The sequence below is a fragment of the Larimichthys crocea genome, chromosome XIV (assembly GCF_000972845.2).
Source record: "Larimichthys crocea isolate SSNF chromosome XIV, L_crocea_2.0, whole genome shotgun sequence".
Classification (NCBI taxonomy): domain Eukaryota; kingdom Metazoa; phylum Chordata; class Actinopteri; family Sciaenidae; genus Larimichthys; species Larimichthys crocea.
The window spans coordinates 10,389,868-10,417,016 of record NC_040024.1 but is presented as its reverse complement, the minus strand read 5'-3'; the positions used below and the strand labels follow the sequence as shown (position 1 = coordinate 10,417,016).

Below are 27,149 nucleotides of genomic sequence, written 5' to 3'. Positions count from 1 at the left end.
TATCTATTTCGTGTTGTAGTGATTTAAGGAAGAGTCCGAGACTCGCAAAGACAGCGTTTCTAAACTTCAACATAGCATGCATCTGCACAAATACACAACCAACCAAGCCAACTGACCAACCAGCATTTTTATCATCACGTTCTCTTCTTTAATTTACCCTTCTACAAAAAAATATGTCATCTGAGAGAGAGGGCGGGAGCAGGAGGCTTTGCTCGAGATCGCTCGATTCTTTTCTCTCCCTCGTGGCCTCCTTCTGTCTCCTACAGGCGGGTATGTTCGTATATGTACGCTGCTTACATAACTTCAGTGCAATACCCGGCACGTTTTCCTGGTTTTTAAAGAGGCACTCTGACAGAAGTGAGGGGACAAAGCTGACCGGTCCAAACAGAGCTGCTAACGTTGGAGCAAAGTCTCCTACTCTCACCCTCTCTGGGCAGTGTTTGTTTTTTTTTTTTAGGAGGAGGAGGAGTTGGGGGAGAAGGGGGGGAGAAAGTTAAGATCTGAAAGAGGAAAAAATGATAAGAAGAAAGAAAGAAGGGGTTTAAATCGCTCTCTCCACAGAGGAGAAATATTCGGAGCTGGGAAGAGGGGATGGGAGTAGGAGGAGGAAGAGAAGCAGGTTTATAAGTCGCTCTCTCCGTAGAGGGCGCTGGAGAAGGAGATGTAGTCCAGGGCGCCGGAGGGGCTGTCGGCTCCGATGTACCTGGTCATGCGGCTGATGCAGTACTCTGCCTGCTCGGGCGGCAGCTCCCTGCGCAGCTCCTCCACTGTGATGTAATTCTGGAGGAGAGAGGAGGAGGCGACGTGACTCGATGAACACTTTAAGAAAGTATCATTGTTGTTATTCCAGATTTAAAGTGAAACTTGTCTCTGGTTTTTGTAGTTTTGGCCTCGTGTAGATTAGAAATGTTAGACTAGATAGAAACTCTGACTAAAATAAGACCTCTGCTCTGAGTTGTTTTTTAAAAAAGTAATCAGGATTCGCTGTATCCGTCTTCGTACCTTGTCTGAGGCCAGAATCTTGAAGGAGGCCATGACCTGTTCTGCGGTGTCGGTCTCGGCGGTCTCGCGGGTCATGAAGTCGATGAAGGCCTGGAAGGTCACCACGCCTGTGTTGTTGGGGTCCACCAGGGTCATGATACGAGCAAACTCCACCTCACCCTGTCAGACGGAAGACGAGTTTATTATCAGTCAGTGAAGTTTAATGAAGTTTTCACTTAATGCGGTGAGTTCATGTCGGTACTGACCAGATCGTAACCCATGGAGATGAGGCAGGCACGGAAGTCGTCTGGGTCCATCATGCCGTTTCTCTTCTGCAGAGGATGAACACAGTTTTAATTAATTGGAACAATCTCTCCTGTGGTTGGTTGTTTCTAATGCATGTTGTCCGAGTTTAAAAAGGTCAGCGAACGCCTCACCCTGTCGAAGTGGTTGAAGGAGGCCCTGAACTCGTTGAGCTGCTCCTGGCTGATGCCCTTGGCGTCGCGGGTCAGGATCTGGTTCTCCACCTCGTTGATGGTTCTGGCGATGGTGGTGAGCAGCTGCTCCCAGCCCACGCGGACGTGCTGCAGGGGTGGAGGACATGTGAACACTTTTTAAGCACAAAGCAGAGGGTGGAGGTGGAGGTGGAGGTCATGCAGCGGAGCCCACCGTACCTCCATACTGTAGTTGGTGTGCTTGTTGTCGAAGATGAGGGACTCCTGGCTGAGCTGGTGGTCTCCCTCCAGCTTGTCGATGTTGGATTTGTAGTTGATGATGTTCTGCTCGTACTGCTTCAGGCTGTTCATCTGTTCCTCCAGGGAGCCGGCGATGTCCACGGACACGTGGCTGATCTCCTGGAGACGCAGAGGAGAGGAGGGAGAACTCTGTGTTTGTATTTGCTCTTGTGTAACACGTGTACTGTCGCGGTGAGAGAGTCACGGCGACGCCGTACCTCCATCTTGGTTTGAATCCAGGGTCCGATGATGTTGGCCTGGGCAGCGAACTGGCGCCTCAGCCTCTCGTTGGCCTGCTGTCTGGCCACCTCCTCCTGGAGCATTTGGTCTCTGAGGGGAACAAGGTGCTTCACCTGCAGGCGGGTGAAGGAATCATACGTGAAGGACGGCTCTTAGTTAATTACACAGAACTTCTGTGCAGCTATTTTCTCTGTTAGACATCTGACAGATTGTGTTCTGCAGTTATTTTGATTCTGCGGTATTCAGTGTCGCTCTAACCTATATGTACTGCACTATTTCTGACCCGTCTCTATGTATGTGCTGTACTTATTATTAGCCAGATGACCAAAAGAAGTGCACACAGTCGGAGTTAGGTTGATTATTTAACATGCAGATTTCTCGGGGCGCGTTTGATTCGACTCACAGCGTCCCACTTGTTGCTGACGTCCTGGGGGGACAGGGTGGTGTAAGGGTTGATTCCGGACAGCTTGATGCCGTAGGTCTGGGCGATCTTCAGGATCTCGTTGTGGATGCCCAGGGTGGCCATGCGCTCCTTGTCGGCCTCGGGCAGGGTGGCCTTGAACTGGTCGTGAGCGGTGATCAGACTCTAAAGATAAAAATGTTTTAGACTTTTAACGTGGAAACATTTCTTGTTCTTTCTCATGAACTCTCTCTGTTTATTCTTTACTCTGTTACCGACTCATGGCTGTACCTGGATCTCCTCGATACTGTGGACAATGAACATGTCCTGCAGGTCCTCCATGGCTCCGTCCATCCAGTTGTTGAAGGGCGCCGCCCTCTTGGCAAACTCCAGGTACAGCTGGTCGATGGTCTCCCACAGCTTCTCCACGCGCTGTAAAACACACAGAGTATTCCTGGTGGATGAAGCGCTCATTCGCTGCTTTCACCTTGAACTATCACGCTGTCGTTAACGTGTTTCACCTCCAGGGAGTCCCTCCTCTTCTGGGTGAGGGTGCCCAGGTTGTCCCACTGGTCACAGATGCCCTGGCAGCGGGCGTTGACTGTGGCAGCATCGTGATAGTCCAGCTCACTGGAGGAGACAGCAGAGGCAAACGCGGCACGGAAGATTACGTGAATTATATCAGAGTTGCGGATCAGCTGCTAAAACTTCTACTCACGTTTTTACCCCAAATATCTGGAGCCCACATTAAAATATTTAAACCACTCACAGGATTTTTCTTCAGTATTTAATATCTGCTTTTGAAGTCATGAATAATAAATGACTCGCATACATTCTCAGCTCATGTTATACTGTATATAACCTCAAAGAGATCACCTTGAAACTATCTGAGAGAAAAGAAGCAGCAGCCCTGAGGAATGGCGAGATTAGAGGTTTCTGCTCTCTCATGAACCACCCTCATCTTTTTATTCCTCTCATTAACACGCTTTCAACTCATCTGTCCTTAAAGTCTTCAGTCGCTCACTCACTCCCTCCTCTCTCGATATGAAACCCGTCCTCACTCTCTCTCCGTCTTACTTCAGCTCCTGGGCGATGGCAGCGATCTGCTCCACTCTGTCCTGGTGAGCGGCGAGGTCGCTCTCGAACGCCTCGTGCTTCCTCATCAGGGCTCTGATCTCCATCAGAGAGGCCGACTCGTAGTCCTTCTGGGACAGCAGGTCCTCCTTACCTGGAACACAAGACGGTTTAACCCGTTCACCTCCTGATCTGAAGACAAACTAGTAATGGAAAAAACACCTATACAAATAATAATGACGATAACTAACGTCAATTTAAAAGCACAAATATGAGCCTGATGTGTGTGTGTTTGTCAGATCTGCAGTTAAACAGGCTTTTAATTATCTTTTATAACATTTTATAGACAGTGGTGACCCTAAATTTAATGAATTAACTTAATTAACTTGATTAAATTGACCTCTGCAAGTGAGAAACTTCAGAGGATGAAGATCTAAAGATGAGCCGAGTTGAATAAGAGTGAATAATATAAATAAAAACACATATTTGATGTTATTGTACTGATCTTTTATCCTTCCTTGACCTTTATTTCGGTTTATTAGAGCCATTTATTGTGTTTTTTCCTCTGTGCTCACCTTTTAATCTCGAGTCTAACACGTGAACACACAAACATGATTTAACAACGTCACAGCTTGTGCTGGTGTTCCTGCGGTCGGTCCGTACCTCCGGTCCAGGCCTCGTGCATGGCGCACTTCTGCTTGAACTTCTCGGCCAGATGATCGAGTCTCTCCAGGCGGCGGATCTCGGTCAGCAGCCACTCCTCGTAGCCCTTCTCCACCTGCTCCAGACCCTTCCAGGCGTTGGCGATATCCTGGAGAAAGAGAGCGGGAACAAGAGTTTTAATGACAGCGCAGCTTCTAACGTCTACAAAATGTTGTGTGCTCTTCTTTGTTTCCGCCGTTTTCTGGTATAAATTGATGTTGTTCGGTGACTTTGTGTCTGTAGTTAACAGAAGATCACAAACTGAGGAGGGATTCAAAGGATTTTACAAGCTTTAGAGGATAGATAATAACATAGGGGAGGAAGTAATCCTCAGACTGATGCCAAAGCCTGAAAGATCTACAAAGAAGCCGTCTCGCTCACCGACACCATCTTGCCCTCGGAGGGCATGAAGGCGGGCCTGTTGCTGAGCCTCAGCTTGGTCTGCAGGGTGTTGAAGTTGATCTCCAGCTGGCACTTCTCCTGCACGCGGGGCGGCTTGTGGATGCGGCGGTAGTCGCGGAAGTCCTCCAGCTTCTGCTGCATGGCGCGCATGGTCTGCTCCGCCACGCGGTTCTCCAGCCAGGGGATGGTGCGACGGATCCACTCCAGCAGCTACAGAAAGAAAGGAAACATGTTATACGTGTCCTGTATTTTAAAGCTGTGAGTCGACGATCAGAAACTTTGGAGACTTTAAACTGCTGCAGCGGTTTTCTCACCTCGCTGGCCAGCTTCTCGTACTCCTCCATCAGTTTCTCGTTCTCCTGGTTGACGGCCAGCACCTTGCAGATACGGTTGGCAGCCGTCTCAGCCTGAGAGAGAGAGAATAACAATTTATATACATCCACAACCTGTCGGATCTCTCACGTTCATTCATTAGGGTTTGCAGTTGTATCGTGTTTATGTATCAACAGCTGACAACATGTCGACATAAAAACAACATGTCGTCTGACCTGCTCGGCGCCGGCGAAGGCGTGGTAGAAGCAGGACACGTAGGTCATGATGGCCTTCTCGTCAGGTTTGGGTGTGTTCACAATATCTGAGGGTGGAATAAAAACAGTTATAACAACCGTCCGGAGTGACGTGTCACCTTAATTTGAAATGCAGCATCAGGATTTTCTCTCATTCATGAGTCATTTAAAACATTTCTGGAGGTCGTTCAGCTTTTAAAATGATGAAGATGGACGAATTTCAAGTGAGGAGGACTTCTCGTCCTTGCACCATCTGCCGTCGTGTACTGCTCTCTTTGCTTCACCTTCAGCGTCAAGCATCTTGGGGATGTCCAGGAACTTCTCAGCCACTTCGAAGGCGGTGTTCAGGTTACCGATGGGGTCGTCCTACAAGGAGGAGACAATGACTGTGAGGAGCACAAGAATCATAACAACAGTCTGAACTGATTTTATAAAGCAGTGTTGGCTTTGGATGCTGAAAAGTTTGGAGGAGGACGTGTTTCCTGACCACGGATCAACAGGAACACTTTTCATCTGTACTATAGACGACCTTGTTGAAATATTCAGATCAGATTATCGGCTATAATCCAAAAGAAGATCCAACACTGCTCTGATGAATTTGGACGTGTAACAAGAGCTCAAACACTGAAATCAAACTGATTGTGATGCCGAGTGTCCGCGAGAGAAAATAAAGCAGATAAGAAGAGGAAAAAAAAAAAACAGGAAGGGAGGACGGAGCACCTTTCTCAGTTTGGAGTAGTCAATGAGGTCAGGTCTGTGTCTGTGGATGAGGGCGCACAGAGCCAGGCCGTCCTTCCAACTGAGCCACGAGAAGAAGAAGAGGAAGGTGGGAAGATTCAGGAGACAGAGGAGGAGAAAGAAAGGTAACAAAACAGAATTAGCAAAGACGTAAGGGTCGACACGAGGGTGAAAAGAGGAAAACAAACATTCAGTTTAAGAAGAACACGGTCGCAGTTCCCTGTTGACGCCACAGTTCGGCGTTGTTCACCCACCTGATGTGGAAGTTCTGCACGTTGACGTTCCTGTAGGGGGCAGTCTTCCTCTGGCACCACAGCAGCAGACCCTCCTTAGCAGAGGTCTCTGGAAACAGGAGAGAGAGGGATTAAAAGAGATATTATAAAGCAGAATTCTTTAAAAACACAAAAGAGATGCTGCATGGTTAGGACGGAGATCTGGTGTGTCTGCAGCCGGTGCTTTGAACAGTGTTGTTTCCTGCACTATGAGAGGTCAGACGGAGGTCGACGGGCAAAAGAAGTCAAACTTTATGACAGCAAAAGATATTGAAGAGCCGGAGCAATAAAAGGAGACTTAAAGACGACGACTTGGAGGGTGAAGGTCGGACGTGTGAGAGGACGAGGCCGGAGCCTTTATGAACAAGAATTTATGGAGTTGACCCGCCTGATGACAAGGAGGCTTCATGAAATGTGTTTGATGGTCTGAATCATAGAAAACGGTTCACTGCACACAAACAAATGACACGTGGCTGATGTCAGAGTGATGTTTGAGCTTCCTGCCGCTGTAAATGTGAAATTTAAGGACTTTGATGATACTTAAAAGACGGAACAACGTGTGATTTCTGTACAAACATCGAGGGTAAAACTGATTGTTCGACTTTACTGGTGTGAAACATTAAAAACTGGGTCTGCTCATGTGACGGACGTGGTGATTATAGTCATATAATATATATAATATAAAATACTTTTAAAGGAATAGTTTGACATTTGCTTTCTTGCCGAGAGTTAGAGGAGAAGATATTTAACGCTCTCATTAGCTCAAGTGTCTAAAAGGCAACTTGAACGTTGTTTCGAATGTTGCATAATTTTAAAAGTCTGCGTGAACACACACCTTCCACAGAGATGTCCTGGATGGCAAAGCGCAGGATGATGGTCCAGATCATACCAAGAGTCATCTTCACATTACCGTCGACAATTTCTGTAAAAAAAAAACAAAAAACAAAAACACACATGATGGAAATAAACTAAATCTGAAAAGCAGGCCTCAGTCACGACTCTCCACAAGGTTCAAAGTTTAATTGTCTGCGTCTTTTGAAGCCGTCGCTGTTGAGACAAACTGAATTTTCGCAAAAAAGGGTGGAGAGACAAAAGCATACGTGAACGCTGCATGATGGAACCAGTTTATGGAGTTTAACCTCAGAGAGTCACGGCTGCAAACATGTATCTGATGAAAATCAGCAAGAATGCAGCTTGGGATATAAGTATGGTGACTCAGAGTAGATTAAAATATGTTGCCATGGATGAAAACACTTGCACATTGCAGTTAATTCTTCATATTTGCTGCCAGTCGGGCGATCTGTAGTTTACTTTCCTGTCACTGCTGCCAACTCATCTGAATTCTCCCGACGCTGTGAACTTCAGCAGCCATCTGGCGCTCAGAAACAGGTCCAAGAAATGCAAATACTATGTGACCTTGGCATATTAATTAAAAAAAAAAAGAGACGGGACTCGGTAACAGAAGGAGGAGAGAAAATAGAACGGGAAGCCGTTAGTCAAACGCTCACCCTCAGCACCGATAGACACCAGCTTGACTCCCTTGCTGCAGATGAAGTCCAGGGCTTTGTTCACGTTGGCGATCTTGTGGAAACGCATCTTGCCTTTGTCGGGTTTGGGCAGCCTCTCGCCTGAAAGACGAGAAGAGAATTTACAACAGCTCACACGATTATTCCGATTAGGAAAGTTAATTTATCAAGCAAAAACGACAAATATTGTCCAACTCCAGCTTGTAACGAATCGAATACCTGAGAAAATGATCAATAAATGATGAAAATAATCATTCCTGTGGATCTGTTCATGTAGTATCATGTCTCCAGTTTCACTCTTTAATCACTCGTGTTAGTTAGATGTGCCTGAAATTAAAGCTAATGAGTAAAATGTTACCATAAATGAGAAAATATGGATAAAAGATGAATTAAACTATCAAAAAAAAGTTATAAAACCAGTCGGCCGCTCTCATTAAGTCTTCAGTATTTGACACAAAGTGATTAAATATAAAACGAGGATCAACTTCTCGACAAAAAACAGCAAAAAAATGATTTTTTTCTCATCTTTAAGAGCTTCCAAACAGCTTTATGTCATCCACAATGACCCTGTACATAAACTACGAGTGTGTGTGTGTGTGTGTGTGTGTGTGTGTGTGTGTGTGTACCTGATATGACCTCCAGCAGCAGCATGAGTTTGAGGCCATTTCTAAAATCCTCTTCAATGTTCTCGATCTGTGTCCCGGCCTTCCTCAAGTGGGAGTTACACCAAGCTGTGAAGGTCTACGAGGGAGAAGATGGAGGAGGTTACACTCACACACACACACACACTGACAGCAAGCACCATAACTTTACCTGCACACACACACAGGAACACACACACACACACAGCTTGATGTGAGCTGACTAAAAACTGCTGAGCAAAGCCCGAAGCGTCCGCTTCGATCTGTGGCCTTGTTATCGTCGTGGCTGCTGACGGCGAGAGCGCGCAGACACACTGACAGCCGCTGTTGACTCAACAGTGCTGAAACAAGGTGAAACTGATCTCTGGTTCATATTCTTATTATTTACTCAGCCTGTGGGAATCACCGGACGAATACAGAAACACTTTATGTAATGAAAGTCACGAGATTACACGAGGGATGCACTTTATCACGTGTAGGGGTAAATAAATATATAAAGAAAAATGTTCTATTAGATTTAACATATCTCAAAAAACAGAAGTCGGAATGACGGATGAATTAATCGATCTGTTTTATTTCCAGCTTCTCAAATGTGAAGATCTGGTGCATGTTCCTGTTTCTTCCACTGTGAACTGAATATTTTTGAGGAATTTAGGAAACATGCCATTGGAAAATCCAACCCTGGAACATGTGAGTGATGTTTTTCACAATATTTTTCAGACTTTTCATCTTTAAGAATCAACAGATTTATTGATAATAAAGTGAATAAATGTTGGGATGTGTTTATAAAGTGGCTAAGCCTCCCTCACAGCCCTCTTTATTAATCAGTAAGGAGGTTATCGACCTGTCGCCTGTCAACACCCAGGTGTGTCACCTTAATTCACTTCACTCACGTTGCCCATCTGTTTGGTATTCTGGCTGAAATATAACTGTAGATGACGCTCTGAGAAGAGACGCCGTGGCTTCGTAGTTCTGCAGCTTCAGTTTCTGTCGCTTGCAGATAAAGTCGAGCGAGTTAAAGAGTTGTCAGAGCAACGTAAACAAGCAATAAAGCAGGAAAAACGGGCAAGTAACCACCTGAGAGATGTTCCTCTTTCAACCTCTCACCTGATTTTATGCATCTGCAGCGTCGTGCATTATAAATCGTGAAACCGGGATTGTTCTTCAGATTGTAAACCACTTGTTTGTGGTGCAACATCAGCAGCCACGTTAAAAAATCACTCGCCTGGCCTGCACAGCTTCCTCAGCTCAGTGATATGAAGGCAGCAGGACAGATACGTTGATAAATCTGCCCCCTCTGATTTGTGTCCGCTGTGTTTACCTTCATTAAACCCGGCTCACACAGCTCTGCACACACTGGCTGCTTGTAACTCTGCACTATCTAAACAACCCCGGGAGCCGTTATGTTCAATTGAATTGTGTGTATCCTCCACAAAGCTGGAGCTGATGATTGGAGCATGTCTGATAAGTCCTATTTTTGTGCTGCGTCTTTCTTTCTTTCATGCGTAATGGCCTGAGAGCAGACGGTGATGTAAAACGACTCTCTGCCGGCGAGTGCTTGCTTTAGGTCTGTCTGGAAAATTGCCTAATGCACGTCGGGGACGACTCAATCGGCTCCATCAGACCATTCAATCAATCAGCGAATGGTATTTTGAGAGGCTTTCATAGCGTTTAGCTTCAAATGTGAATACGGCGAGAGTGTGTGTGTGTGTGTGTGTGTGTGTTCATGCTGCTTACTGTAGAGCCAAAACTTTGCCAAGGGTTTGGAGGACGTGTGGGCGCAGAGGCAGAATAAGTACATGAGCTGAATAACTAACTACAGATGATGGCGTGGGCGGAGTGAGGAGAGAGAGGCCGAGCGCAGACACAGAAAGAGAAACGTATAAATTAGCAATGAGACGGCGTTTGTGCTCGGTAGGTGAGAGCAGAGATTTTCCACTCCAGCGGAGCAACCTGCGAATCAAAACGTCCTCGTACAGCGCGTGGGCGTGAGTTTGTATGTACCTGCGTCTATCGGCTCGCACTCCAGCGTGACTGCAGAGCTGCATCGGTGGACGGACAGAGGAGAGGAGCGATGGTGACAGGGAGGGAGAGGGAAAGTGTGTTTTGACAGAGAAAGTAGAGAAACGTTGTAGGGACACACTGCACATCTCTACACTCACTGAGAGATGAAATCAGGGATCCAAGAAGTGAAACATCGGCCTGAAATCGTCATAACAGGCCGATTAGACGACACGTTGATTACGCACGAGTGACTAAAGCTGTAAAAAAAAAAAAGGCTCATATTTGCGTCGACTGCTCGGCGTCTGTCAGGCGAGGAAGGAGAACGTTACAGGTTTAATTGCCCGTCACCCCGATCATCACGATGAATTTACGAAGAACAAAGACAAACAAAAAACCCCGTCAGCTGTCATTTCTGTCGAGGTTTTTAAAAAGCATTGTACTCGATGTCTGCGTCAGCCAGTCGGCCGTCACGATGACAAGAGGAATAATATGTAAATTCAGCTGTGGGAGAGTCTCGAGGCTGCAAAGTATCGTTACTGGCAGTCAAAATGAGTGTCTGCAAAGATCCGATATCGTGCAGAAAACTGATCTGAACTGATCATCTGAGTATCTTTAACTGAAAACATTTAAAAACTAGAAAAACTGATATATCCTGGACACAATGTCATATGTGGAACACAGAAAAACTATCATATATGTCGTAGTTTCAACCGTCTGCACAGCAGTACAACTCAACCTTTAAAAGGTTTATGCAACTTTATACTCCTACTCCAACATTTACAGGACAAAATACTTATTTTTTGTTTAACACATGTGGTTATTTCCCCATTAAATGTGTTCAACAGATAAATATACGATCCTCTGATGAAATAAGACGACTGATCACAGGTTAAACTACCTAAATCTATATAAACGAGTAACAATTAACGCCAGAGTTTGACGATTCTTTCACATAAATGCAACAAAAGCGCCATAAAACTTTAAAGACTTGTGAAGTATTTGTACTTTTACTTCATCTGAATACTTCTACTTTTAGCAGCAGCTGACTGAAACATGCTGAGTCGCGTTTTTCTTTGCAAACTTTGCTCAAAAGTTTTAAAAAAAAGCTGAAGTTCAGGATTTAAAGAAAGACGCTTGTAGAAAGAGAAAAAGAGCGAGGCGGCGGCGAAGTGGAGGAGCGAGAGGAGTGACAGGAATGCCCAGGCTCCGCTGTAATTTGATGTAAGGGTCTGGAGAGGAGGAGAGGAGGTGGAGAGGAGGAGGCCGCCTGTCCAACCAGCCACGGGCCCAGCAGGTGCTCGCCTCCTTTGCCATGCATGACCAAATTTAGACAGGCTCCTAATCCAGCAACACGCCGGCCGCCAGGGCCGAGCCGGAGAGGAGACGAGAAGGTGTGCGGAGGAGGAGGAAGGAGGAGGGAGGCGAAGGAGAAGAGAGGAGGAGGAGGAGGGGTGGGTGGGGGCTAAATTAGGTAGAAGAGGAGGAGGAGGAGGGAAAGACTGAAAAGTGGAGGGAGGGTGGAGGAGGGCAAGAAGGCAGCAGAGGCTAAATCGGGTTGCTATGGGACACCACCGGACAGCTGAGAGGGCAGGATTCCTGAGGTGAACCGTAAGAGTCCAAGACGGAGAGGAGGAGGAGGAGGAGGAGGAAGGAATGGATTGACGAATATGACGGACTATAAAATAATAACTTGAGAAAGTGTGGGTAAGATGAGAGGGCTGAAACGTCCCCAGCATCAAAGCAGAGAGACTAAACTGCCGGTAATTGAAATGAAGGATTCAGTTAACGAGACGAAGGCGACAGAACGCAGAATTCATTAAATCTAAAGAAACACCTGACGGAGCACGGCGTCGTCCCATCGCTGGGTTTGTTTTAATGCCTGTGGCTGTCCACAGAGTCCGCTGGCATGAAGTCACCCTCCGTCCTGTCCACACCTGTTGGTCTGGCCCGGCTCAGCTTGGCTCGGCACGGCCTTTTTACAGGTCCTTCTTGTAAAATGAGGTCACGGCAGCCCAGCTGAATGCCTGTCATAACTACACCTCCCCCAAGGGGAATCAAGGCTGCTGACCCTCAATACAGCTGACACGCACAGACACACATGTACCTACACACACACACACGCACACACACATCCGTCTTCCCATCTGAACGGGCTCGGAGCTCTTAATAATGTCACTGCTCGCTCCGCTGTCTATCAAAGAGCTGACGCAACCGCGGCGCTGCCTGGAGTTACCGCCGCTCGCCTCAGAGGGGAGGCCGAGAGCAAGACACGGCGTCTGAACAGAGCCGTGCAATAATGTGGGAGGGGGCCGTGATGACACCGTGCGTTAGAAAGTCTTAGGTCGTGTCGTTTTGACTGGATTTATTTTTTTTAGAAACCCACTAGTGGAAAAAAAACAGAGCTCGCATGCGTGATATGTAAGTGTAACTCGTCCAAAAGCGGCGTTTAAAAATGAGTTTGCCCGCGCTCCCATCGCTCATAAAAGGTTAAATGAAATATTTAGTTTGATATAGTTTTTGTACTTCTGATGAGTTCAAACTGATCCAGTTAAAGTCACTTTAACTCGTACGTCAGTCTCCTTTACTGCTTCCAAACTTCACTAAACGATTGTTTGACACCTCATACAGCACCGTTCAGATGTAACCACATGTAGATGTAATTATTTCTACTGTACGGGGGCTGAGAGTGTGTATGTTGTCTTTTCTTTTTTGTGCAGATATACATATGAAAAGATATCTTTCGATATCTGGATGAAACTGGTAAATCAAAGCACAATTATTCGACTCATGTCCTTTTTATTAAATTCTACTAAACTGTTGTAATCGCTCGTCGTTTTCCTGCAGGCTGACCTGAGAACACATCGTGTGTTTCACCTGTGACATAACTCCCACCACACTGTGTAGACACAAAATGGCCTCCTGTGGCTGGCCATCTTCCTGCTCTGCTGTCATGTTAAATGTGTTGCACCTCCTCCTCCTCCTCCTCCTCCTCCCACCCTCTGTGCTGCCAGTCCAGCAGATTACTCACACACACACACACACTTCAGCTTGTGGCTGACTTGATTATTATCCCAGAGTGAGTGTTACTGCTGCTGTGTCAAGGTGCTCTTTACACTTACAGGCTCCGTTTCTCTCAGTCGCCGAGCATCCTCTGGCCTCAGGCTTGTGGATAATTACATAAACCTCACATTGGTGTCCAGTCTATTCCCCCAATAATCACCTTCAATCAGGGGACACTGCCAGCATGTATCCATCTACATTATCTAGGTTTAACTTCATGATTTGGTGCATTTTCTGACACGGAAACACTGTTATGAAGCAGAAAAAAGGCTCATTCTGAAGCACTAACTCACTGTTTACAGCCTATTTAATCTAAACACTCTAAATACATACGCATACATATATATAGTAACAATAACGCTGTATATCTACATGCACTGAAAGTGCTTGAGAAAGAAATATGATGGTATATATCACTCGGAGGAGTGAAAGTGCAAATAAAGACTATTTTGAGCGTGGAATTTCAAAATAAAAGCGCATAATCAATTATGAAGAGATACAGCGTGGTTATTTTATACCGTTACATAATCATATATTATAATAAATGATATGACCCTGACACAGATATTTATGTCTCACATGGCTGACTTCATTCACACCTGTCCACTACAACTACCTTTGTCACACAACTGTTCAGAAGTCCTGGACTCACTCACACACACACACACATAAACAAATCACAGTTCACTCACATGCGCTCGCACAATAATAGCAGCACATAAAAACGCCGTGCTCTTTTGTTTATAAGGTCACTATGTCTGTGATGCACGCAGTTTGACTCGGACTCGAAATGCGTACACGCAGAAACGTAGAGGAAGAACAAACTTTAAGAAAATACAGATTTATAAACCAGGTTACAGCTTCGAACCAAAGCCTGACACCACCACGTTGTAATAATAGCTCTGTGATGTCGGACCACCGCGCTTCAGTCCACCTGTCTGACGGTAATAAGTGTGTGCACCCTTCCCCCACAATGAAAGAGACTGCAGCTCCCACTGTCAACAAACCACGGCTCGGTAGTTATTAAAAACTCCGACACAAAACACAAAAGGCTCAGTTATTAGTTTACAGATAACGCACTCATCAACAAGACAAACTTCAAGTGCGTTGTTTATTTTTCGTATATAATGGTGCAAATCGTTTACACTGGCTGATATACAACTACTCTCAAAGTCTCAGCAGGACGCCACGAGCTGAACAAAGTAAGAAGTGTAGCGGGCCGTGTTCATCTGTCAGCAGATAACGGAGTGGAGGGAAAGAGCATAATTTGCTCATCTGTCATGAGTGATGGAGTGAAACCGCTCCACTCGTCCACCGGGCTCCTCGCATCAGTGAAAACACAAACCTATCAAACTCAAACATCCACAGAGAGAGGATTCACAAACATAGACGCCAAGACGGCTTCGTAAAGAGCTGCGGACGTGCCGACATCAAAACTGAAAACAACTCTCCGACAGCGCTTATGTAAGTCTTCAAGCCGTAACGCTTCTGACAGATTCGAACAGGCGGCGTGGAGCCAGATCAGCTCTGAGTGGACGAGCAACACACTCACATCAACACTTGTCATCTCGGAGCAAGTGTCAAAAAAATAAATAAATAAAAAAAAAGTTTGTTGTGTTTGTGACTTTTAGACATTTGAAGCCTCGAGTTGTCAAGAAGACGGATGTTCACGAACTAAATCTACAGTGAAGGTGTAGAAAAGTGTGTGTAGTGTTGGATTTTATCTAAATGGACAGTTATATATATAAATATAAAAACACGACTCAGTTAAATCTTTTGGTACGAGCGTGGATACAGAGCTTCAGTACTGAAATGTCTGAATTTAGGACCCACCTCATCAAATGTTACCAGACATTCAAGCTGCGTCGCGTCGCTCACAAACCCGAGTTTGTTTTTATAACCGACTTCACGCCTGACATCACTTTCCTGCGTCGGTGAAGTCTCTTGTAAACAACAATCGGCCTGAATTCCTGCACCGAGTTTTACCAGCCGATAAAGTGACAGAAGCGTCGCGGAGAGGAGTTACAACACGCAACAGGTGTGGACGACATTTAGGAGCCATCCCCCCCCCTCGCTCCTTCTCTTCTTCCCTCCTGTGGGCTTTAAATACCCCCACCACCACCACCACCACCTGCCTTGCTTCAAACAGACCTGGAGCCCTGAACTTGGGTGCCACAGGGACAATTTGGGAAAATGACATAAGTGCCAAGTGTTGATCCCCCCCCTGCACACACACACACACACACATCTCTAATGGGCCAACCTGAACTCTCCTGCCCCGTGGACTCACCTCTAACCCCCCCCAACGCTCACGGCAAAGGAAGTGAGTAACTTCCAATCCGCTTCCTGTTCTCGTGACGTCGCAGTAACTTCATTACTAGTCGTTATTCTTGTGGTATGGATGTTTTAAGGCCTACATTTCGGAAAACTGAAAAGATTGTTGATGAAGAGGAAACTTTCCGTGCTGTGCCTTTGTAAATACTTGGTATTTATAGCTCTTCATGCCACTAACAACCTTGCAAACTCGTAGATATACAGATGTGCAGCGTCTGAACAGAAAAAGAAACTGGCAGAGGAGCCTAGATCTTGTTGCTCTTCACTCTTTAGGGTGTTATAAAGTATAAACTAAGCAAAATGAGGCCGTCAGATACTTGAATGAACATTACATTAATGCCAGTTTCCTGTAACTGAATCACTGCCCAGCATCAGTTTATCAGCCACCGTTTCCACCGCTTCCCTATGAAGGATTAACAGGCTAATATCCGGGAGATCCTGCTGACAACAGGGCCACCGCTGGCCTCCGATACGAGGCTGCAGTCCAAACCGATGGATTTATGTCTGTGTTTAGAGGATAAAAGGCCTAGGACACCTCTTCTAGTTAAAGTGTGTGTGTGTGTGCCAGATGCCAGTGAGATATAGTGTAGGCACAGGGGATTTTAGTTGGTGAGAGAACAGGTGGAGCGTGTGATGAAAGACAAGTCCTCCACCCACAAACAAAACTAATGTTTTAAAGATTTAAAAGAGTTGTGTACATCATATTAAGCTCCTCTATGGAGCGTCAGCTCAGATCAGACATCTGATTCAGATTCACAAACACGCGACATGGTGTCACGGCGCTCCAGGAAAAAACAAGACGATTCGTGCCACTCGGAAACTCAGGTACTCCTGCCCGACAATCCTGCAGCACATCATCTACAACCGCCTCCATTTATTTTCTGTCCGCGGGTTGAGCGCCACGAGGGAACGGATGGATAACCTGGTTCAGTCAATCACTTTCTGACACAGCCATCTGTCTGCGCCGTCACATTAATTGCTTCGGCTTCAGTGCAGGAAAACATTGTGTCCTGCTCCGCTCCATTATGCTGCCTTACATTGTGTTCCCGCTGCCACGCGGTTCCAGGTTGTTGCTGCGCTACCAGAATGATGATGCCTGCCAGAAACGCCGGCCAAAACTTCACAACGAGTGTTTCTCTCGATGTGTGTGTACAGGTAGCTGACATGAAATCGCAGAGCAGGAACACAGCGGCGCGTCTATCAGATTTTTAGATTTATTGACGGTGAAAAGAAGAATGAACAGGAAAAAGACGGCGCAGTGAGGGAAATTATTTTTTGGCGTCACACTGAATTAAGCAGCATTTTGTTTCCTTTCATTTCAGATCAAAGACGATGTTGTGGAGTCTAATTTGGGGACAGACGATTCAAAAAATAATAATTGTCTGGCAGTGTTGACGGATTAGAGATGTTGCAGTTGCACATAACAGGAGGGAGAGTTGCTTTAGTGAGTCAGCTTACTATGAATGTCTTGGGATAAACCAATGGCAGTAAAAAGAACGGACAGAAGCTGAATATCGGCTTCTTCCGCCTGCTGGGTAATGTAAATATCGGCAAAGACGTGGATCATCGACTGAGTCTTACCTGTCAATCTGAATTCTGCATAACTTTGAGCTTTAATATAACTTGAACAGGTGAGAAGACCTTTTTCTTCTCTTACATAATTCAACATGAATCAGCTGACTGCGTGATCCCCAGTGGAGAATAAAGGTGAACATGCAGCAGCGGCAGCAGCATGTAGGGTCTTTTGTCTTTAATGAGCTCTGGACTGCAGTGACTTACACGACAGACATAAATTGGTGCAAGCGGTTGTGGAGGATTTATGGCTGTGCGGCTGGTCTGAGAAGGAGGAGATGGTGGTGGAGGAGGAGGTGGTGGAGGGTTGTGTCTAATTTCAGAAGGCAAGTCTCTGAAATAAGAGGCAAAACCGTTGCAGGCTAGATCTAGAGCCAGCTAAATTCATGTCAACAGGAGCTTTGACCGTGAGGGCCAAAGGTGTGACACTGACGTAAGGCTCAACCCAACTGTTGACCTCCACTTCTGCCTCCATTCAAGAGCCACAAAACGCTTATTTAACCGCTCCGATCAGCTGATTTCATTTTGTAATTTGCCGCACGCCTCATCGTTCAGGAAGTCCTTGTTTAGCGTCCACCGAGAAGCTGCTAGAAAAGAAGCCGTTAACACCTAAAGCACGCCCGAGGCAACAGCCAATAAACATTTTCACGCTTTTCAGACGATAACGACGTCGTCTGCCGTCTGAAACTAATGAAGTAAAAATCACATCTGAAAGTTAAAGGAAAAAGTCAAAGATCGCGACGCTCTGGCAGAATACTTTGCGACTGCAGCTTTTTTTCGGCCATTATAAAGTACATAATGATATCGTCATGACCTCAGTCCTATTATAAGAGACCCATCATCTCAGCAGACTTCCAACTGACGACTGTAACTTCTGCTCGCGGCCTCTAACTATAAATACCCGCTGCGAGCGGCCAGCATTCAGCCATGGCATTATGAGTTTAGGCTCATAAAGACAGGTTCACTCTTCAGTTTGTCTCATTACCACAGGAAACTGTAACCGTCAACATAAATGCAGCATTACAGTCCGACACTATTAGGACTTGAGGTGACATTTTGTAGGTCTTCAGTCTGTATGTCATTTGCTGCTGAGGTCACCGACTTGGCAGTGGCCTGTGGCTTCCTCATAAAACACAAGTTTCCATTTTCAACAGCCTTAACTAATAATAAGTAAACCTGCAGCTTCATTCAACAACACGACACTTTATGTTCGAGTTCAGTTTGTCTGCACAAACACACAAAAAAAAACACACCGCCGTCGACTGTTGCGAGTTTCTCTAACTAATCCAACCTTTTATTCTATTTACAGACCCACGGGATCGCTCTGATCGCGTTAAGACGGCGGCTCTCGCAGCCCATCAATCATCATTTCTACTTTCCCCCCTCGGTGGACACCGACACTGCGCTCGTATCGCGTGTCTGAATTCGCCATTACAAACTTTTCTGTCTTCCAACTACGTCCCAATCCTCTTAAGACGTTACCCTCACACACACACACACTTTTCCTGCTAATAAAATAGAGTGTATGAAGAATATGTGGCACATATGCAGGCTTGTGTGCACACACACACACATATACACTCCTCAGCCTTTCCTGCGGCCTCCCAGGGCTCCTGCGCCTGCACCATAGCAGTTTATAGAAGCCTCCCTACATGGACACAGCTTCTGGAATAGCAACTGCTATTTGATCTGACTGCAACTTCTCTCACCTCTCCACTTACGTTTAACCCTCGTACACCTACTCTCTATCTTAACACACACACACACAGTACACTGCACTAATTAATGCCATTATCCGGACACACTTCACCTGGAATAAACTTTAAACTTAGATTTTCTGTTTTGTTTTTTTAACTCTGTGGACAGTGGAATGACTTAACTCTTGAAAATGATTACTCATAATTTAATAGTTTCTCTTAGATAAAGTAGATGAGTCTCAAACATCTGTGCAGAGACACCTGAACTAGTTTAAAACAGCTCGCGTCCTCTCTTTTTACAAATATTAATATTGAAATGACGTGAATAATTATGTCACACGTTTCTTGCTCGGTCTCATTTTAGCTCCTCTGAGGAGGTATCTGTGTGCTGCGAGAGTGAAAATATGCTGAGAGGACTGGGATCACATGACCCTGACAGAGTGAATCATGGGAGGGGAATATAAGAAGGTGCACCTTGGGATCAGGTACGGTCGGCTGGGCACAGATGAGTGGAGCTGGTCTGACAAATTAATTCATCAATTTAGATTAAAATCAGCCTGTAAAGAGATTCCCGGGAGCTGGATTAAATATCATATTTCAGATGACTTATATCTAGATTATTATGTGACATGTAAAGAGAACAGATCGGTTTAAAGGTTATCTTAACATATATTAAAGACAGATATTATCAGGCTGTACGTACAGTCCTCAATGCACCGTGTATTGTTCACGGATACATCAGGTAGTAGGCGAGATCAATGACTCCGTCTGTCTGCCGCACCGCTGTGCTGATTCGTTAAAAGTGCAAAATGAGATTAGACGGGACCAGATTCAATTATGGAGCAGCACCCCCCCCAAGATCTCTCATCGCCCACACACACAGCGGGACGTTACATTAGGTTGGAGTGGATAAATATCGCATTACTGAATATGACTTTATAACGGGTCGGATCTGACGGCCATCAGTCTTTTGGACACTTCATTGGTTTTTACACCCTGTGGAGCAGAACAGAAAGGAAGTATCTGAGATTAATTGCAAATCTAATTTAGACGTTTTTTTAAACGTAGCGTTTCACAGATTTTAGGATGCATGAGGATCACTGTTAATCCTAAGAAAGAATGTTCATGATTCGACTAATGCACGAGTCACATTTGTTGGCCTCGTTGTTCAAGTTTCATGACGCTTACACATGAAACTGGCTTAAATCAGCCTTTGATTGTATCAGCTGCTGTTCACTTTCTTTTAAACTTTCTTCTGTGTGTGTGTGTTTATGGATGGATGTATATACTAAGCAGTCGCCATGTGGCTAATAGGTCAGCTGAGCCAATAAGGCTGTTGATAACCCCTGTGTAATGGGTATTTATAGGTTATTGCAAGCATAAGCGTCGTTAGGCAGCCAGTCATTCACTTAGTCAGTTAGCAGCTGAACTCTTAAACTATGTGAAACAGAAGAAGGCTTTAGTCACAGTCTGGGGTGAACTTTTTTCGGCGTACTGAAACTTCCTATTTACTTTTTAAATATCTCAATACATCAACAACAAATGGACGGATCCATCAGCTCTAACGTAAAACTCCTATTTCTAATGAATAGCAGCGTGTTCAGCCGTCCTCTGCAGTGAGAGTTAATCTTTAAACAGTTATTGATCGCCTCCTTTATGAACATCACAGCTTTTTTTTGTAGAAGTGCTGTCAGGCGGACGTCAATAAGCTCATGGAAACGTCTACTTCGCCCCTAACTGGCCTCATCTTTTCAGTCGGGCTGACTACTGAGTGACTTCTTTCTATTTTTTTTTAGGATTACATCTGCTTTGAGGACAGAATATCGCTGATATTCTGATATCTCCACTGTCCTTTCGTATCTCATTCCATGCAAGATGCGATATCTAACACTATTTCTGCCAGCTCCTATCAAATAAAACTCCCGTTCCAAAACCAAGCCATGAATCATTTAGCTACAAGCTGCAAGAGCCGCTTCACGATAAATATAAACCAATGTCAAGACGTACAATTCAGACACACACACACTATTTCTAATGTCCGGTATCAGATTCGGCATCACTGTGTGTTGACAAACACTTTACTACTGCGTTAAGTGGTGAGCAGCTTTTTCCGCTGAAATTTCAAGGATATCAAGGATAGAAGAACAGGTGGCGTTTCATATTCATTACATCGCAAAATGATGCACTGGCTATATTTATGGGCTGATATCAGTGCCTTAAGCTAGATTTTACATGCCGAGGAGAGCAATGGAGTACGATGACCTACTCCCCCGGGAAGGCTGAGATATGAAAGCTAAAAGAGAGGGGCTCGCTTGGCCTGTGTGAGGTTTTCCAAGGCCTATTATATCAGCTTACATTCAGAAGACTGACAGACACATGAGACAAAGAAAAAAGAACTCATTTGATAGACAAAAAGCAGAAAAACGAGACAAATTGCGCCACGGGAAAGGAAATGGAAGGTGCGAAGGGATATTTCAAGAACGGTGGCGAGGGCAAGTGTTTGACCTGACTGGAGAAAAGACGGAAAGAAAGCAAGAAGGCAGCGAGGGGGAAGGAGGGAGGAAGGAAGGGAGGGAAGCTGGAGCCGAAGCAAGTTGAAATGTATTTTTAGGAAGATGTTTATTTGTAGGTCTGTGAAACTAACCCGGGGTGTATATCTACCAGCCTTGCCATCTCTCTCTCTGTCTCTCTGTTACCATCTGTTGAGGTCTCTCAGCCTGTCACGGCGCTCTGTGGATCTATAGGTGGGGGGGTCATTTCGCACTGACAGAACAATTCTGCAGATTCGCCGCAAAAGTACCACCTGAACACGCCTGCACCAACAAGAGTGGAGATTTGGTGTTATTAGATCGAAAACTGTCTTATGGCAGCAGAAAAATTAAAATATCACACAACTAAAGTGGGGAAAAAAAGGATATATATTGATTTAGACGCATTATTACAGTGTATCATCACACATTTGGCATGGACAAATGTCAGCTTTAAATAATACAATCAGTCTGATTATTTTTACTGCTGACATTTAACCAATTGAGAGATTGCCATTTCCATTTCCACTGTCACTGCTGGATAAAACACACACTGATCTGTATTTTTGTTTTTTTTTGGCACGTATCAAGCCGTTAAATGATGCTAATTAGAAATAGATAAAGTCCGAATGATATTTTGGTTGACTTTGACTCAGTTTGTGCCTCTTCATTGAGATTTCTTCTCCGTTAATCATGTTTGAGACACGCAACATATGTATTTTGAAGTTTTACACTTGTTCTGAAGACATTTCTACTCAACTGGAGCAACAAATATTACACCTGTTTCATAATAACAAAGATTTTTAACCTGTCTGCCAAGCCAGCCAATTATGCCAATATAACAGTAAGTGACTGTTTCTATGGATATATTAATCAACATAAGTCTGAATTCATTTTATTTTATGTTTTACTGTTGAAAATGAGTTGAAAAGCTTTTTAGAAACGTCTACAAAGTAACGTAAGAGTTGTCAGACGCCATGTTAAGCTTGAACTTACTAGTTCTTGGTATTTGGCCAGGCCTAAAAATACTACAAAGTTTGATACTCAGATAAACTTACAAAAGGTGTTTTAAAAGGTGTTCCTAAACTGAATTTAATTCTTTAATCCTTACTTTAAATGTACCTGAAAGCTATTTTTAGCTTCGCCTCCAGGATATCCGCCGGTCTTTGTTTTAACGGTCGTCCAAAATGGCAGGCGTGACGTAGCGTAACCGTTGAAACTAAACATGTTCCCGCCTGAACTGAAACTTTTATCAGGACAGTTTGTGCGTCAAGTTTAGATAAATAATAAACGTGTATTAACCTTTTTTTTGTTTGTTTGTTTGTTTGTTTGTTGTTTGTGTCAGTTGACTTTTAAAAAGCTCATTAAACGCACCTGTCACGAGGCGGGCTCGGGCCAGCTGGTTGCCCCGGCAACCGGCGGCTCACCCTCCCACAGCCCCTCCCCTCCCCCTGACTAAAAAAAAACAAAACTATTTTTATTGTTGTTACTTGTATTTAAAAACTATTAGATTAATTATACATCATTAACTGCTGTTTTAATCCACATAAACCTACTTATATCTGCTTAAAATGTTTAAACTGCCTCTCCATTAAGAGTATTTACATTTTTTTATTATTGATTTAACGTGTAATTTATGTTTATTTCATAAGATATGGTTCAAATGTAAAGAAAAAAAGGACTGGGGAGGGTGGTATTATATTTAGACAGTCTTCGCAAGGCAATCGGGGGTAACTGAAAGACAACACTGAGAAAGTTCCACAGGCCTAAAATATCTGCCCACACAGCTTCCAGCAGGACTGAAGTGCCAGGTGCGAGCATAGCTAAGGCGCAGACTTTACATACTTAAAGGGGAGAGGGGAAACATACAATTTGTCATGTTAAAATGCATTAAAAAGTCACTCATTCATACTGTAGACTGGGTCGATCTGTGCGTAATTACGCACGGCGGCACAAGCGTAACCCAACTGCCTCCAAAGCCTCCAGATCCAAACCTACCTTCCTCTGCTGCTTCTCCCAGGCAGGGTCCAGCAGCAGGTCCCTGTCCCAGTCATCCTCTTGGGTCATATACGCTTCTTCATGGTGGATCGTGTAGGAGTTGCTGTATGTAATTTGGGTTTCGACAGCTGTCATCGTGCCGCCTTTTGTTAGGACTTCTCACGTCCCCGTCAGCTTATGGTAAGAAAAAAATAATCAGCAATCGAAACGACGACGACGCCGTGAGGGCAAGAACCTCCTCGGGACGGGGGTCTCGCTTTCGGGGGGAGAGACTGTTATGGGCTGCAGAGACCAGACTCCACTGGTGCGAGGTGCCTGTGCGGAGGTGGTGCTCCCACTACCAGAAGACCCTGCTGGCCGGTGCTCCTTTCCTGGTCAAAAGTGGCACACGTGACCGCACCCCAATAAGTATGGGAACCGACAGCTTGGGTATCAGGTTCTGACCCTAAAAAGGTGTAAAAGGCGGGGTAGTGTCCCGCTGGCAGGGTTAACGGGCTTGTGAGTGGTGTGGAGGGATGTCAATTACGCCCCCTGGCACTAGAGAGGTTTTTATGGCCTTTGCAATGCACCTGTTGCTGTTAGTGACCCTCAATGGCAAACCCAGGCCTCTGTATTACAGCCTACCTCCCCCAGAAAACCAGATAAAAAGAAGTGAATCTCTAAAAAGCAGTCGTTTTAGTACAACTCTCTAGCACTCCAGGCACTTTTCAAGTGCAAAGGCTTGACAGCAAACCATCTAATGCCACACTGCTGAAAGCGAGGCTGCAGGTAAATGCATAGTTTATACTCTTTCTATCATGAACTATACAAACAGTCTGTGAAGAAATATTCATGGCATTCTGTCTTGGTTGCCTCGGTGCATCATTTCAATCAGAACAAAAAGAGATTCAGGCGCTTTTATGAGAAAAGAAATTGATTTATTCGTGATTTGCATGCAGACTGAAAAGAAACGTTTTTAAGAAATACAGATTTAAAAGGCATATATATGCATACACAACCTTACAATATAACCGGTGCTTATATCAGGATTTGTCATTCACAGTAAACACGTTGTTCATCTAACATTCATCAACTAAAATCCGCCCCAACGTTACCCATCCAACTTTGTGCTGGGAAAAGAAAAAAAAGTCCTCGAAAGCAGCAGATCCAGATCGCTATCCTCTCTTGAGGTGACACATTATTATTCCGTCACCCTTCACGTGTGTCTTTGGAAACTAGAATAATTTATATTATAATTAATCAGGCATTTAAATGTAACTACACCTCCGCTTGGTCCATTAACCTACTTGAAAGTAGAAGCAGCATAGCTACTGTGTGTGACTATTGGTGGTTACCGTTATTGTGCTACTATACTGAGCTGAGGGAAGTGAACATAATGTGACTTTTGATAATATGGACCACAACAGAGATGGACAAAATATCATGAACACCTTAAAATGAAGTGCAGGGCAACACCAACACCACCAAATCGACAGTTGTTATACGTATTGAACTGCACTTTATTCTACAGGTGTTCATGTCGTGTCCAGCCCCTGTAAATGAGGTAATGGCTGAGGTATGACGCTTAACGTCAGCAGTGGAGTCTGATATATGTTAATTCACATCTGTGCTAGAGTAGTCACATTCGTTGGTTGCTGAAAACTCAAGAAAGAAAGAAAAAAAAGGCAATATGGTCTCATGGGGTTGTGCTCAAACCAAACCGGGGAGTGTATTTCCAGATGTGCACGCGCATCTCAGCTGATACCTGCTCGCAGGGAGAACAGATGCAACCTGTGGGATCCCATCAAAACAACACAATAACAGGAGGATGTGTGCGCATTAAAAAAGAAAAAGAGCATCTGGATTACAGTTCTTCAGCTGTCCAAAAACCACAGAAGGCAAAGGGCGGGTGGGTGGGTGGGGGAGAGTGGGTGAGGAAGTGGAAGTATAAGGGAGGAGGAGGAGGCTGCAGCAGCGAGCTTTGGCTGTCAGTACTGTGCGACTTTAATATATATATATATTTTGAAAAAGATGTGAGGCTGCATTCACCAAAGCACGGGAAGCCCAGACTCGCAAGCACTCGACGAAGCCTTTAGTGAGGAGTTTGGGAGAGAGTGGGGGAGGAGGATGGGGGTGGCTGGAGGATAGTAAAAAAATAAATAAATTGTGGAGTACCACAAGCCCCGATCATGGAGGCTGGGAAGGGATGTTCAAAAGCTGCTTTGTTTTCTGGGTTATTTTAATAAAATCAGCTCATGGTTTCACGGTTTCCCTGCCTACACGTGCAGTCATTTGATGCTTTCTTCTATCCTGGGTGCTTAAAATCAGTTTTGGTGTAATTCTACATCTTAGTAAACAAAGAAAGTGACACCTCAGAGTCAAAGCTGCACAACCAGGATACACTATGAGCAATAAAGTAATAAAAAAGGCAATTTTTAGAGCCAGAATATGTAATACGGTAACCAACAACAGGGGTTCTCCAGGATTGGGAAGGCGAGTTTACAGAGCAGCATCCTTCCACTACCAACTCACCTTATAATTAACTCATCTATTCATCCCTCTCCTTCTTCTTCTTCCCTTCCCTTACTTCCCCTTTGTGAGGCAGAGAGAAGGCAACGCCGTCCCTTTTCTGGACTCCATCTCGCAGCTGTCCGAGCAGAACGCCGGACAACTCGTCTGACACACTGAAAAGCACCACGTGTGCGAGTGTGTGTGCGTGTGTGTGTGCGAGGCTTAAGCTCTCTATCTCAGCACATGGACAACCTTTAACAGGTAAGAACACATACAAGTCACTCAGAGCACATATTCACAGCCAGTCCCAGCTGACCCCCCGAAGTTATTAGAGAAATAGAGCTGCCGTACCAGAAAAGTCCTATAGGAACCCTGAGATTGATGAGAATCTACAGGTCAGACTGGCCTCATACCTCGGCCTATCTTATAGGATGTTTCTGATTGGCACACAGGCTGTGAGGGACCCAAAGGTAATTGAGCTTCCATAGTTTGAGGTTGATTTGATCACTTAAGTTGTAATGGAGCTAAGTTCTTTTGGGAAACACGTGTTAAGATCCCTGCCACAGCCGTGTGGAGCAAACCCAGCATTCAACAGTTCTAGCAAAGCGACTTGTCCAACATTGAAGTGTCTCTGTGTCATGTTACTGAGTCCGGCGGCGGGCCACCACACATACACTTGTCCATTGGCACGCCCAGGCCTCTATGGTAACAAAGGAAGGTGGTGGTGGTGGTGGTGGTGGCGGTGGTGGTGGAGGAGGAGGGTGAGGGAGGGAGGTTGGGTCAGGTGGGTGGTTCTGGGAAGTTTAGTCCGAGCCAGAGCCACGAACCCAGATCCAAGGTGGCGACGGCGGTGGCGGCGGGGGGAAAAAAAAAAAAAAGCGCAGTGTGTGTGTGTGTGGACGGCGGAGAGGAGAGGCGCACAGGGGACAGTAGGATGGGGGTGGAGGAGGAGGAGGAGGTAAGAGGGAGGGGGTGGTGGAAGGAGGTAGGGAGGGTGGGGTGAGGGCGGCGAATACGGCGGTGGAGAGGAGTTGACTAGCGGGCAGGGGAAGGGGAAGGGTGTGTCTCCGCATGTGCCAAGCCTCACCAATCAATGAAACACCACCCATAAAGTTACTCAGACATCCATGCTCGCTTTCTGTTCAACACACACACACTCGTACACACACTTCCCTTCATAAACTAGTTCA

The 27,149-nt window shown here is 45.2% G+C and overlaps 1 protein-coding gene across 1 annotated transcript; it reads right to left on the bottom strand.

Annotated features, from left to right (window-relative positions):
* Nucleotides 1-621: 621 nt before the first annotated feature.
* Nucleotides 622-23,859, bottom strand: actn3b (actinin alpha 3b). The gene is made up of 21 exons (XM_019264658.2): nucleotides 23,470-23,859; nucleotides 8,262-8,376; nucleotides 7,618-7,737; nucleotides 6,945-7,031; nucleotides 6,092-6,179; nucleotides 5,820-5,898; nucleotides 5,384-5,465; nucleotides 5,082-5,167; nucleotides 4,848-4,940; nucleotides 4,513-4,743; nucleotides 4,093-4,240; nucleotides 3,433-3,583; nucleotides 2,877-2,985; nucleotides 2,647-2,787; nucleotides 2,359-2,541; nucleotides 1,934-2,068; nucleotides 1,656-1,835; nucleotides 1,419-1,565; nucleotides 1,248-1,313; nucleotides 1,003-1,161; nucleotides 622-780 (listed from the first exon to the last, which is right to left on the bottom strand). Exons 1-21 carry the CDS (start codon nucleotides 23,602-23,604, stop codon nucleotides 622-624), a joined length of 2,694 nt encoding a protein of 897 aa, XP_019120203.1. The 5' UTR covers nucleotides 23,605-23,859.
* Nucleotides 23,860-27,149: the final 3,290 nt, after the last annotated feature.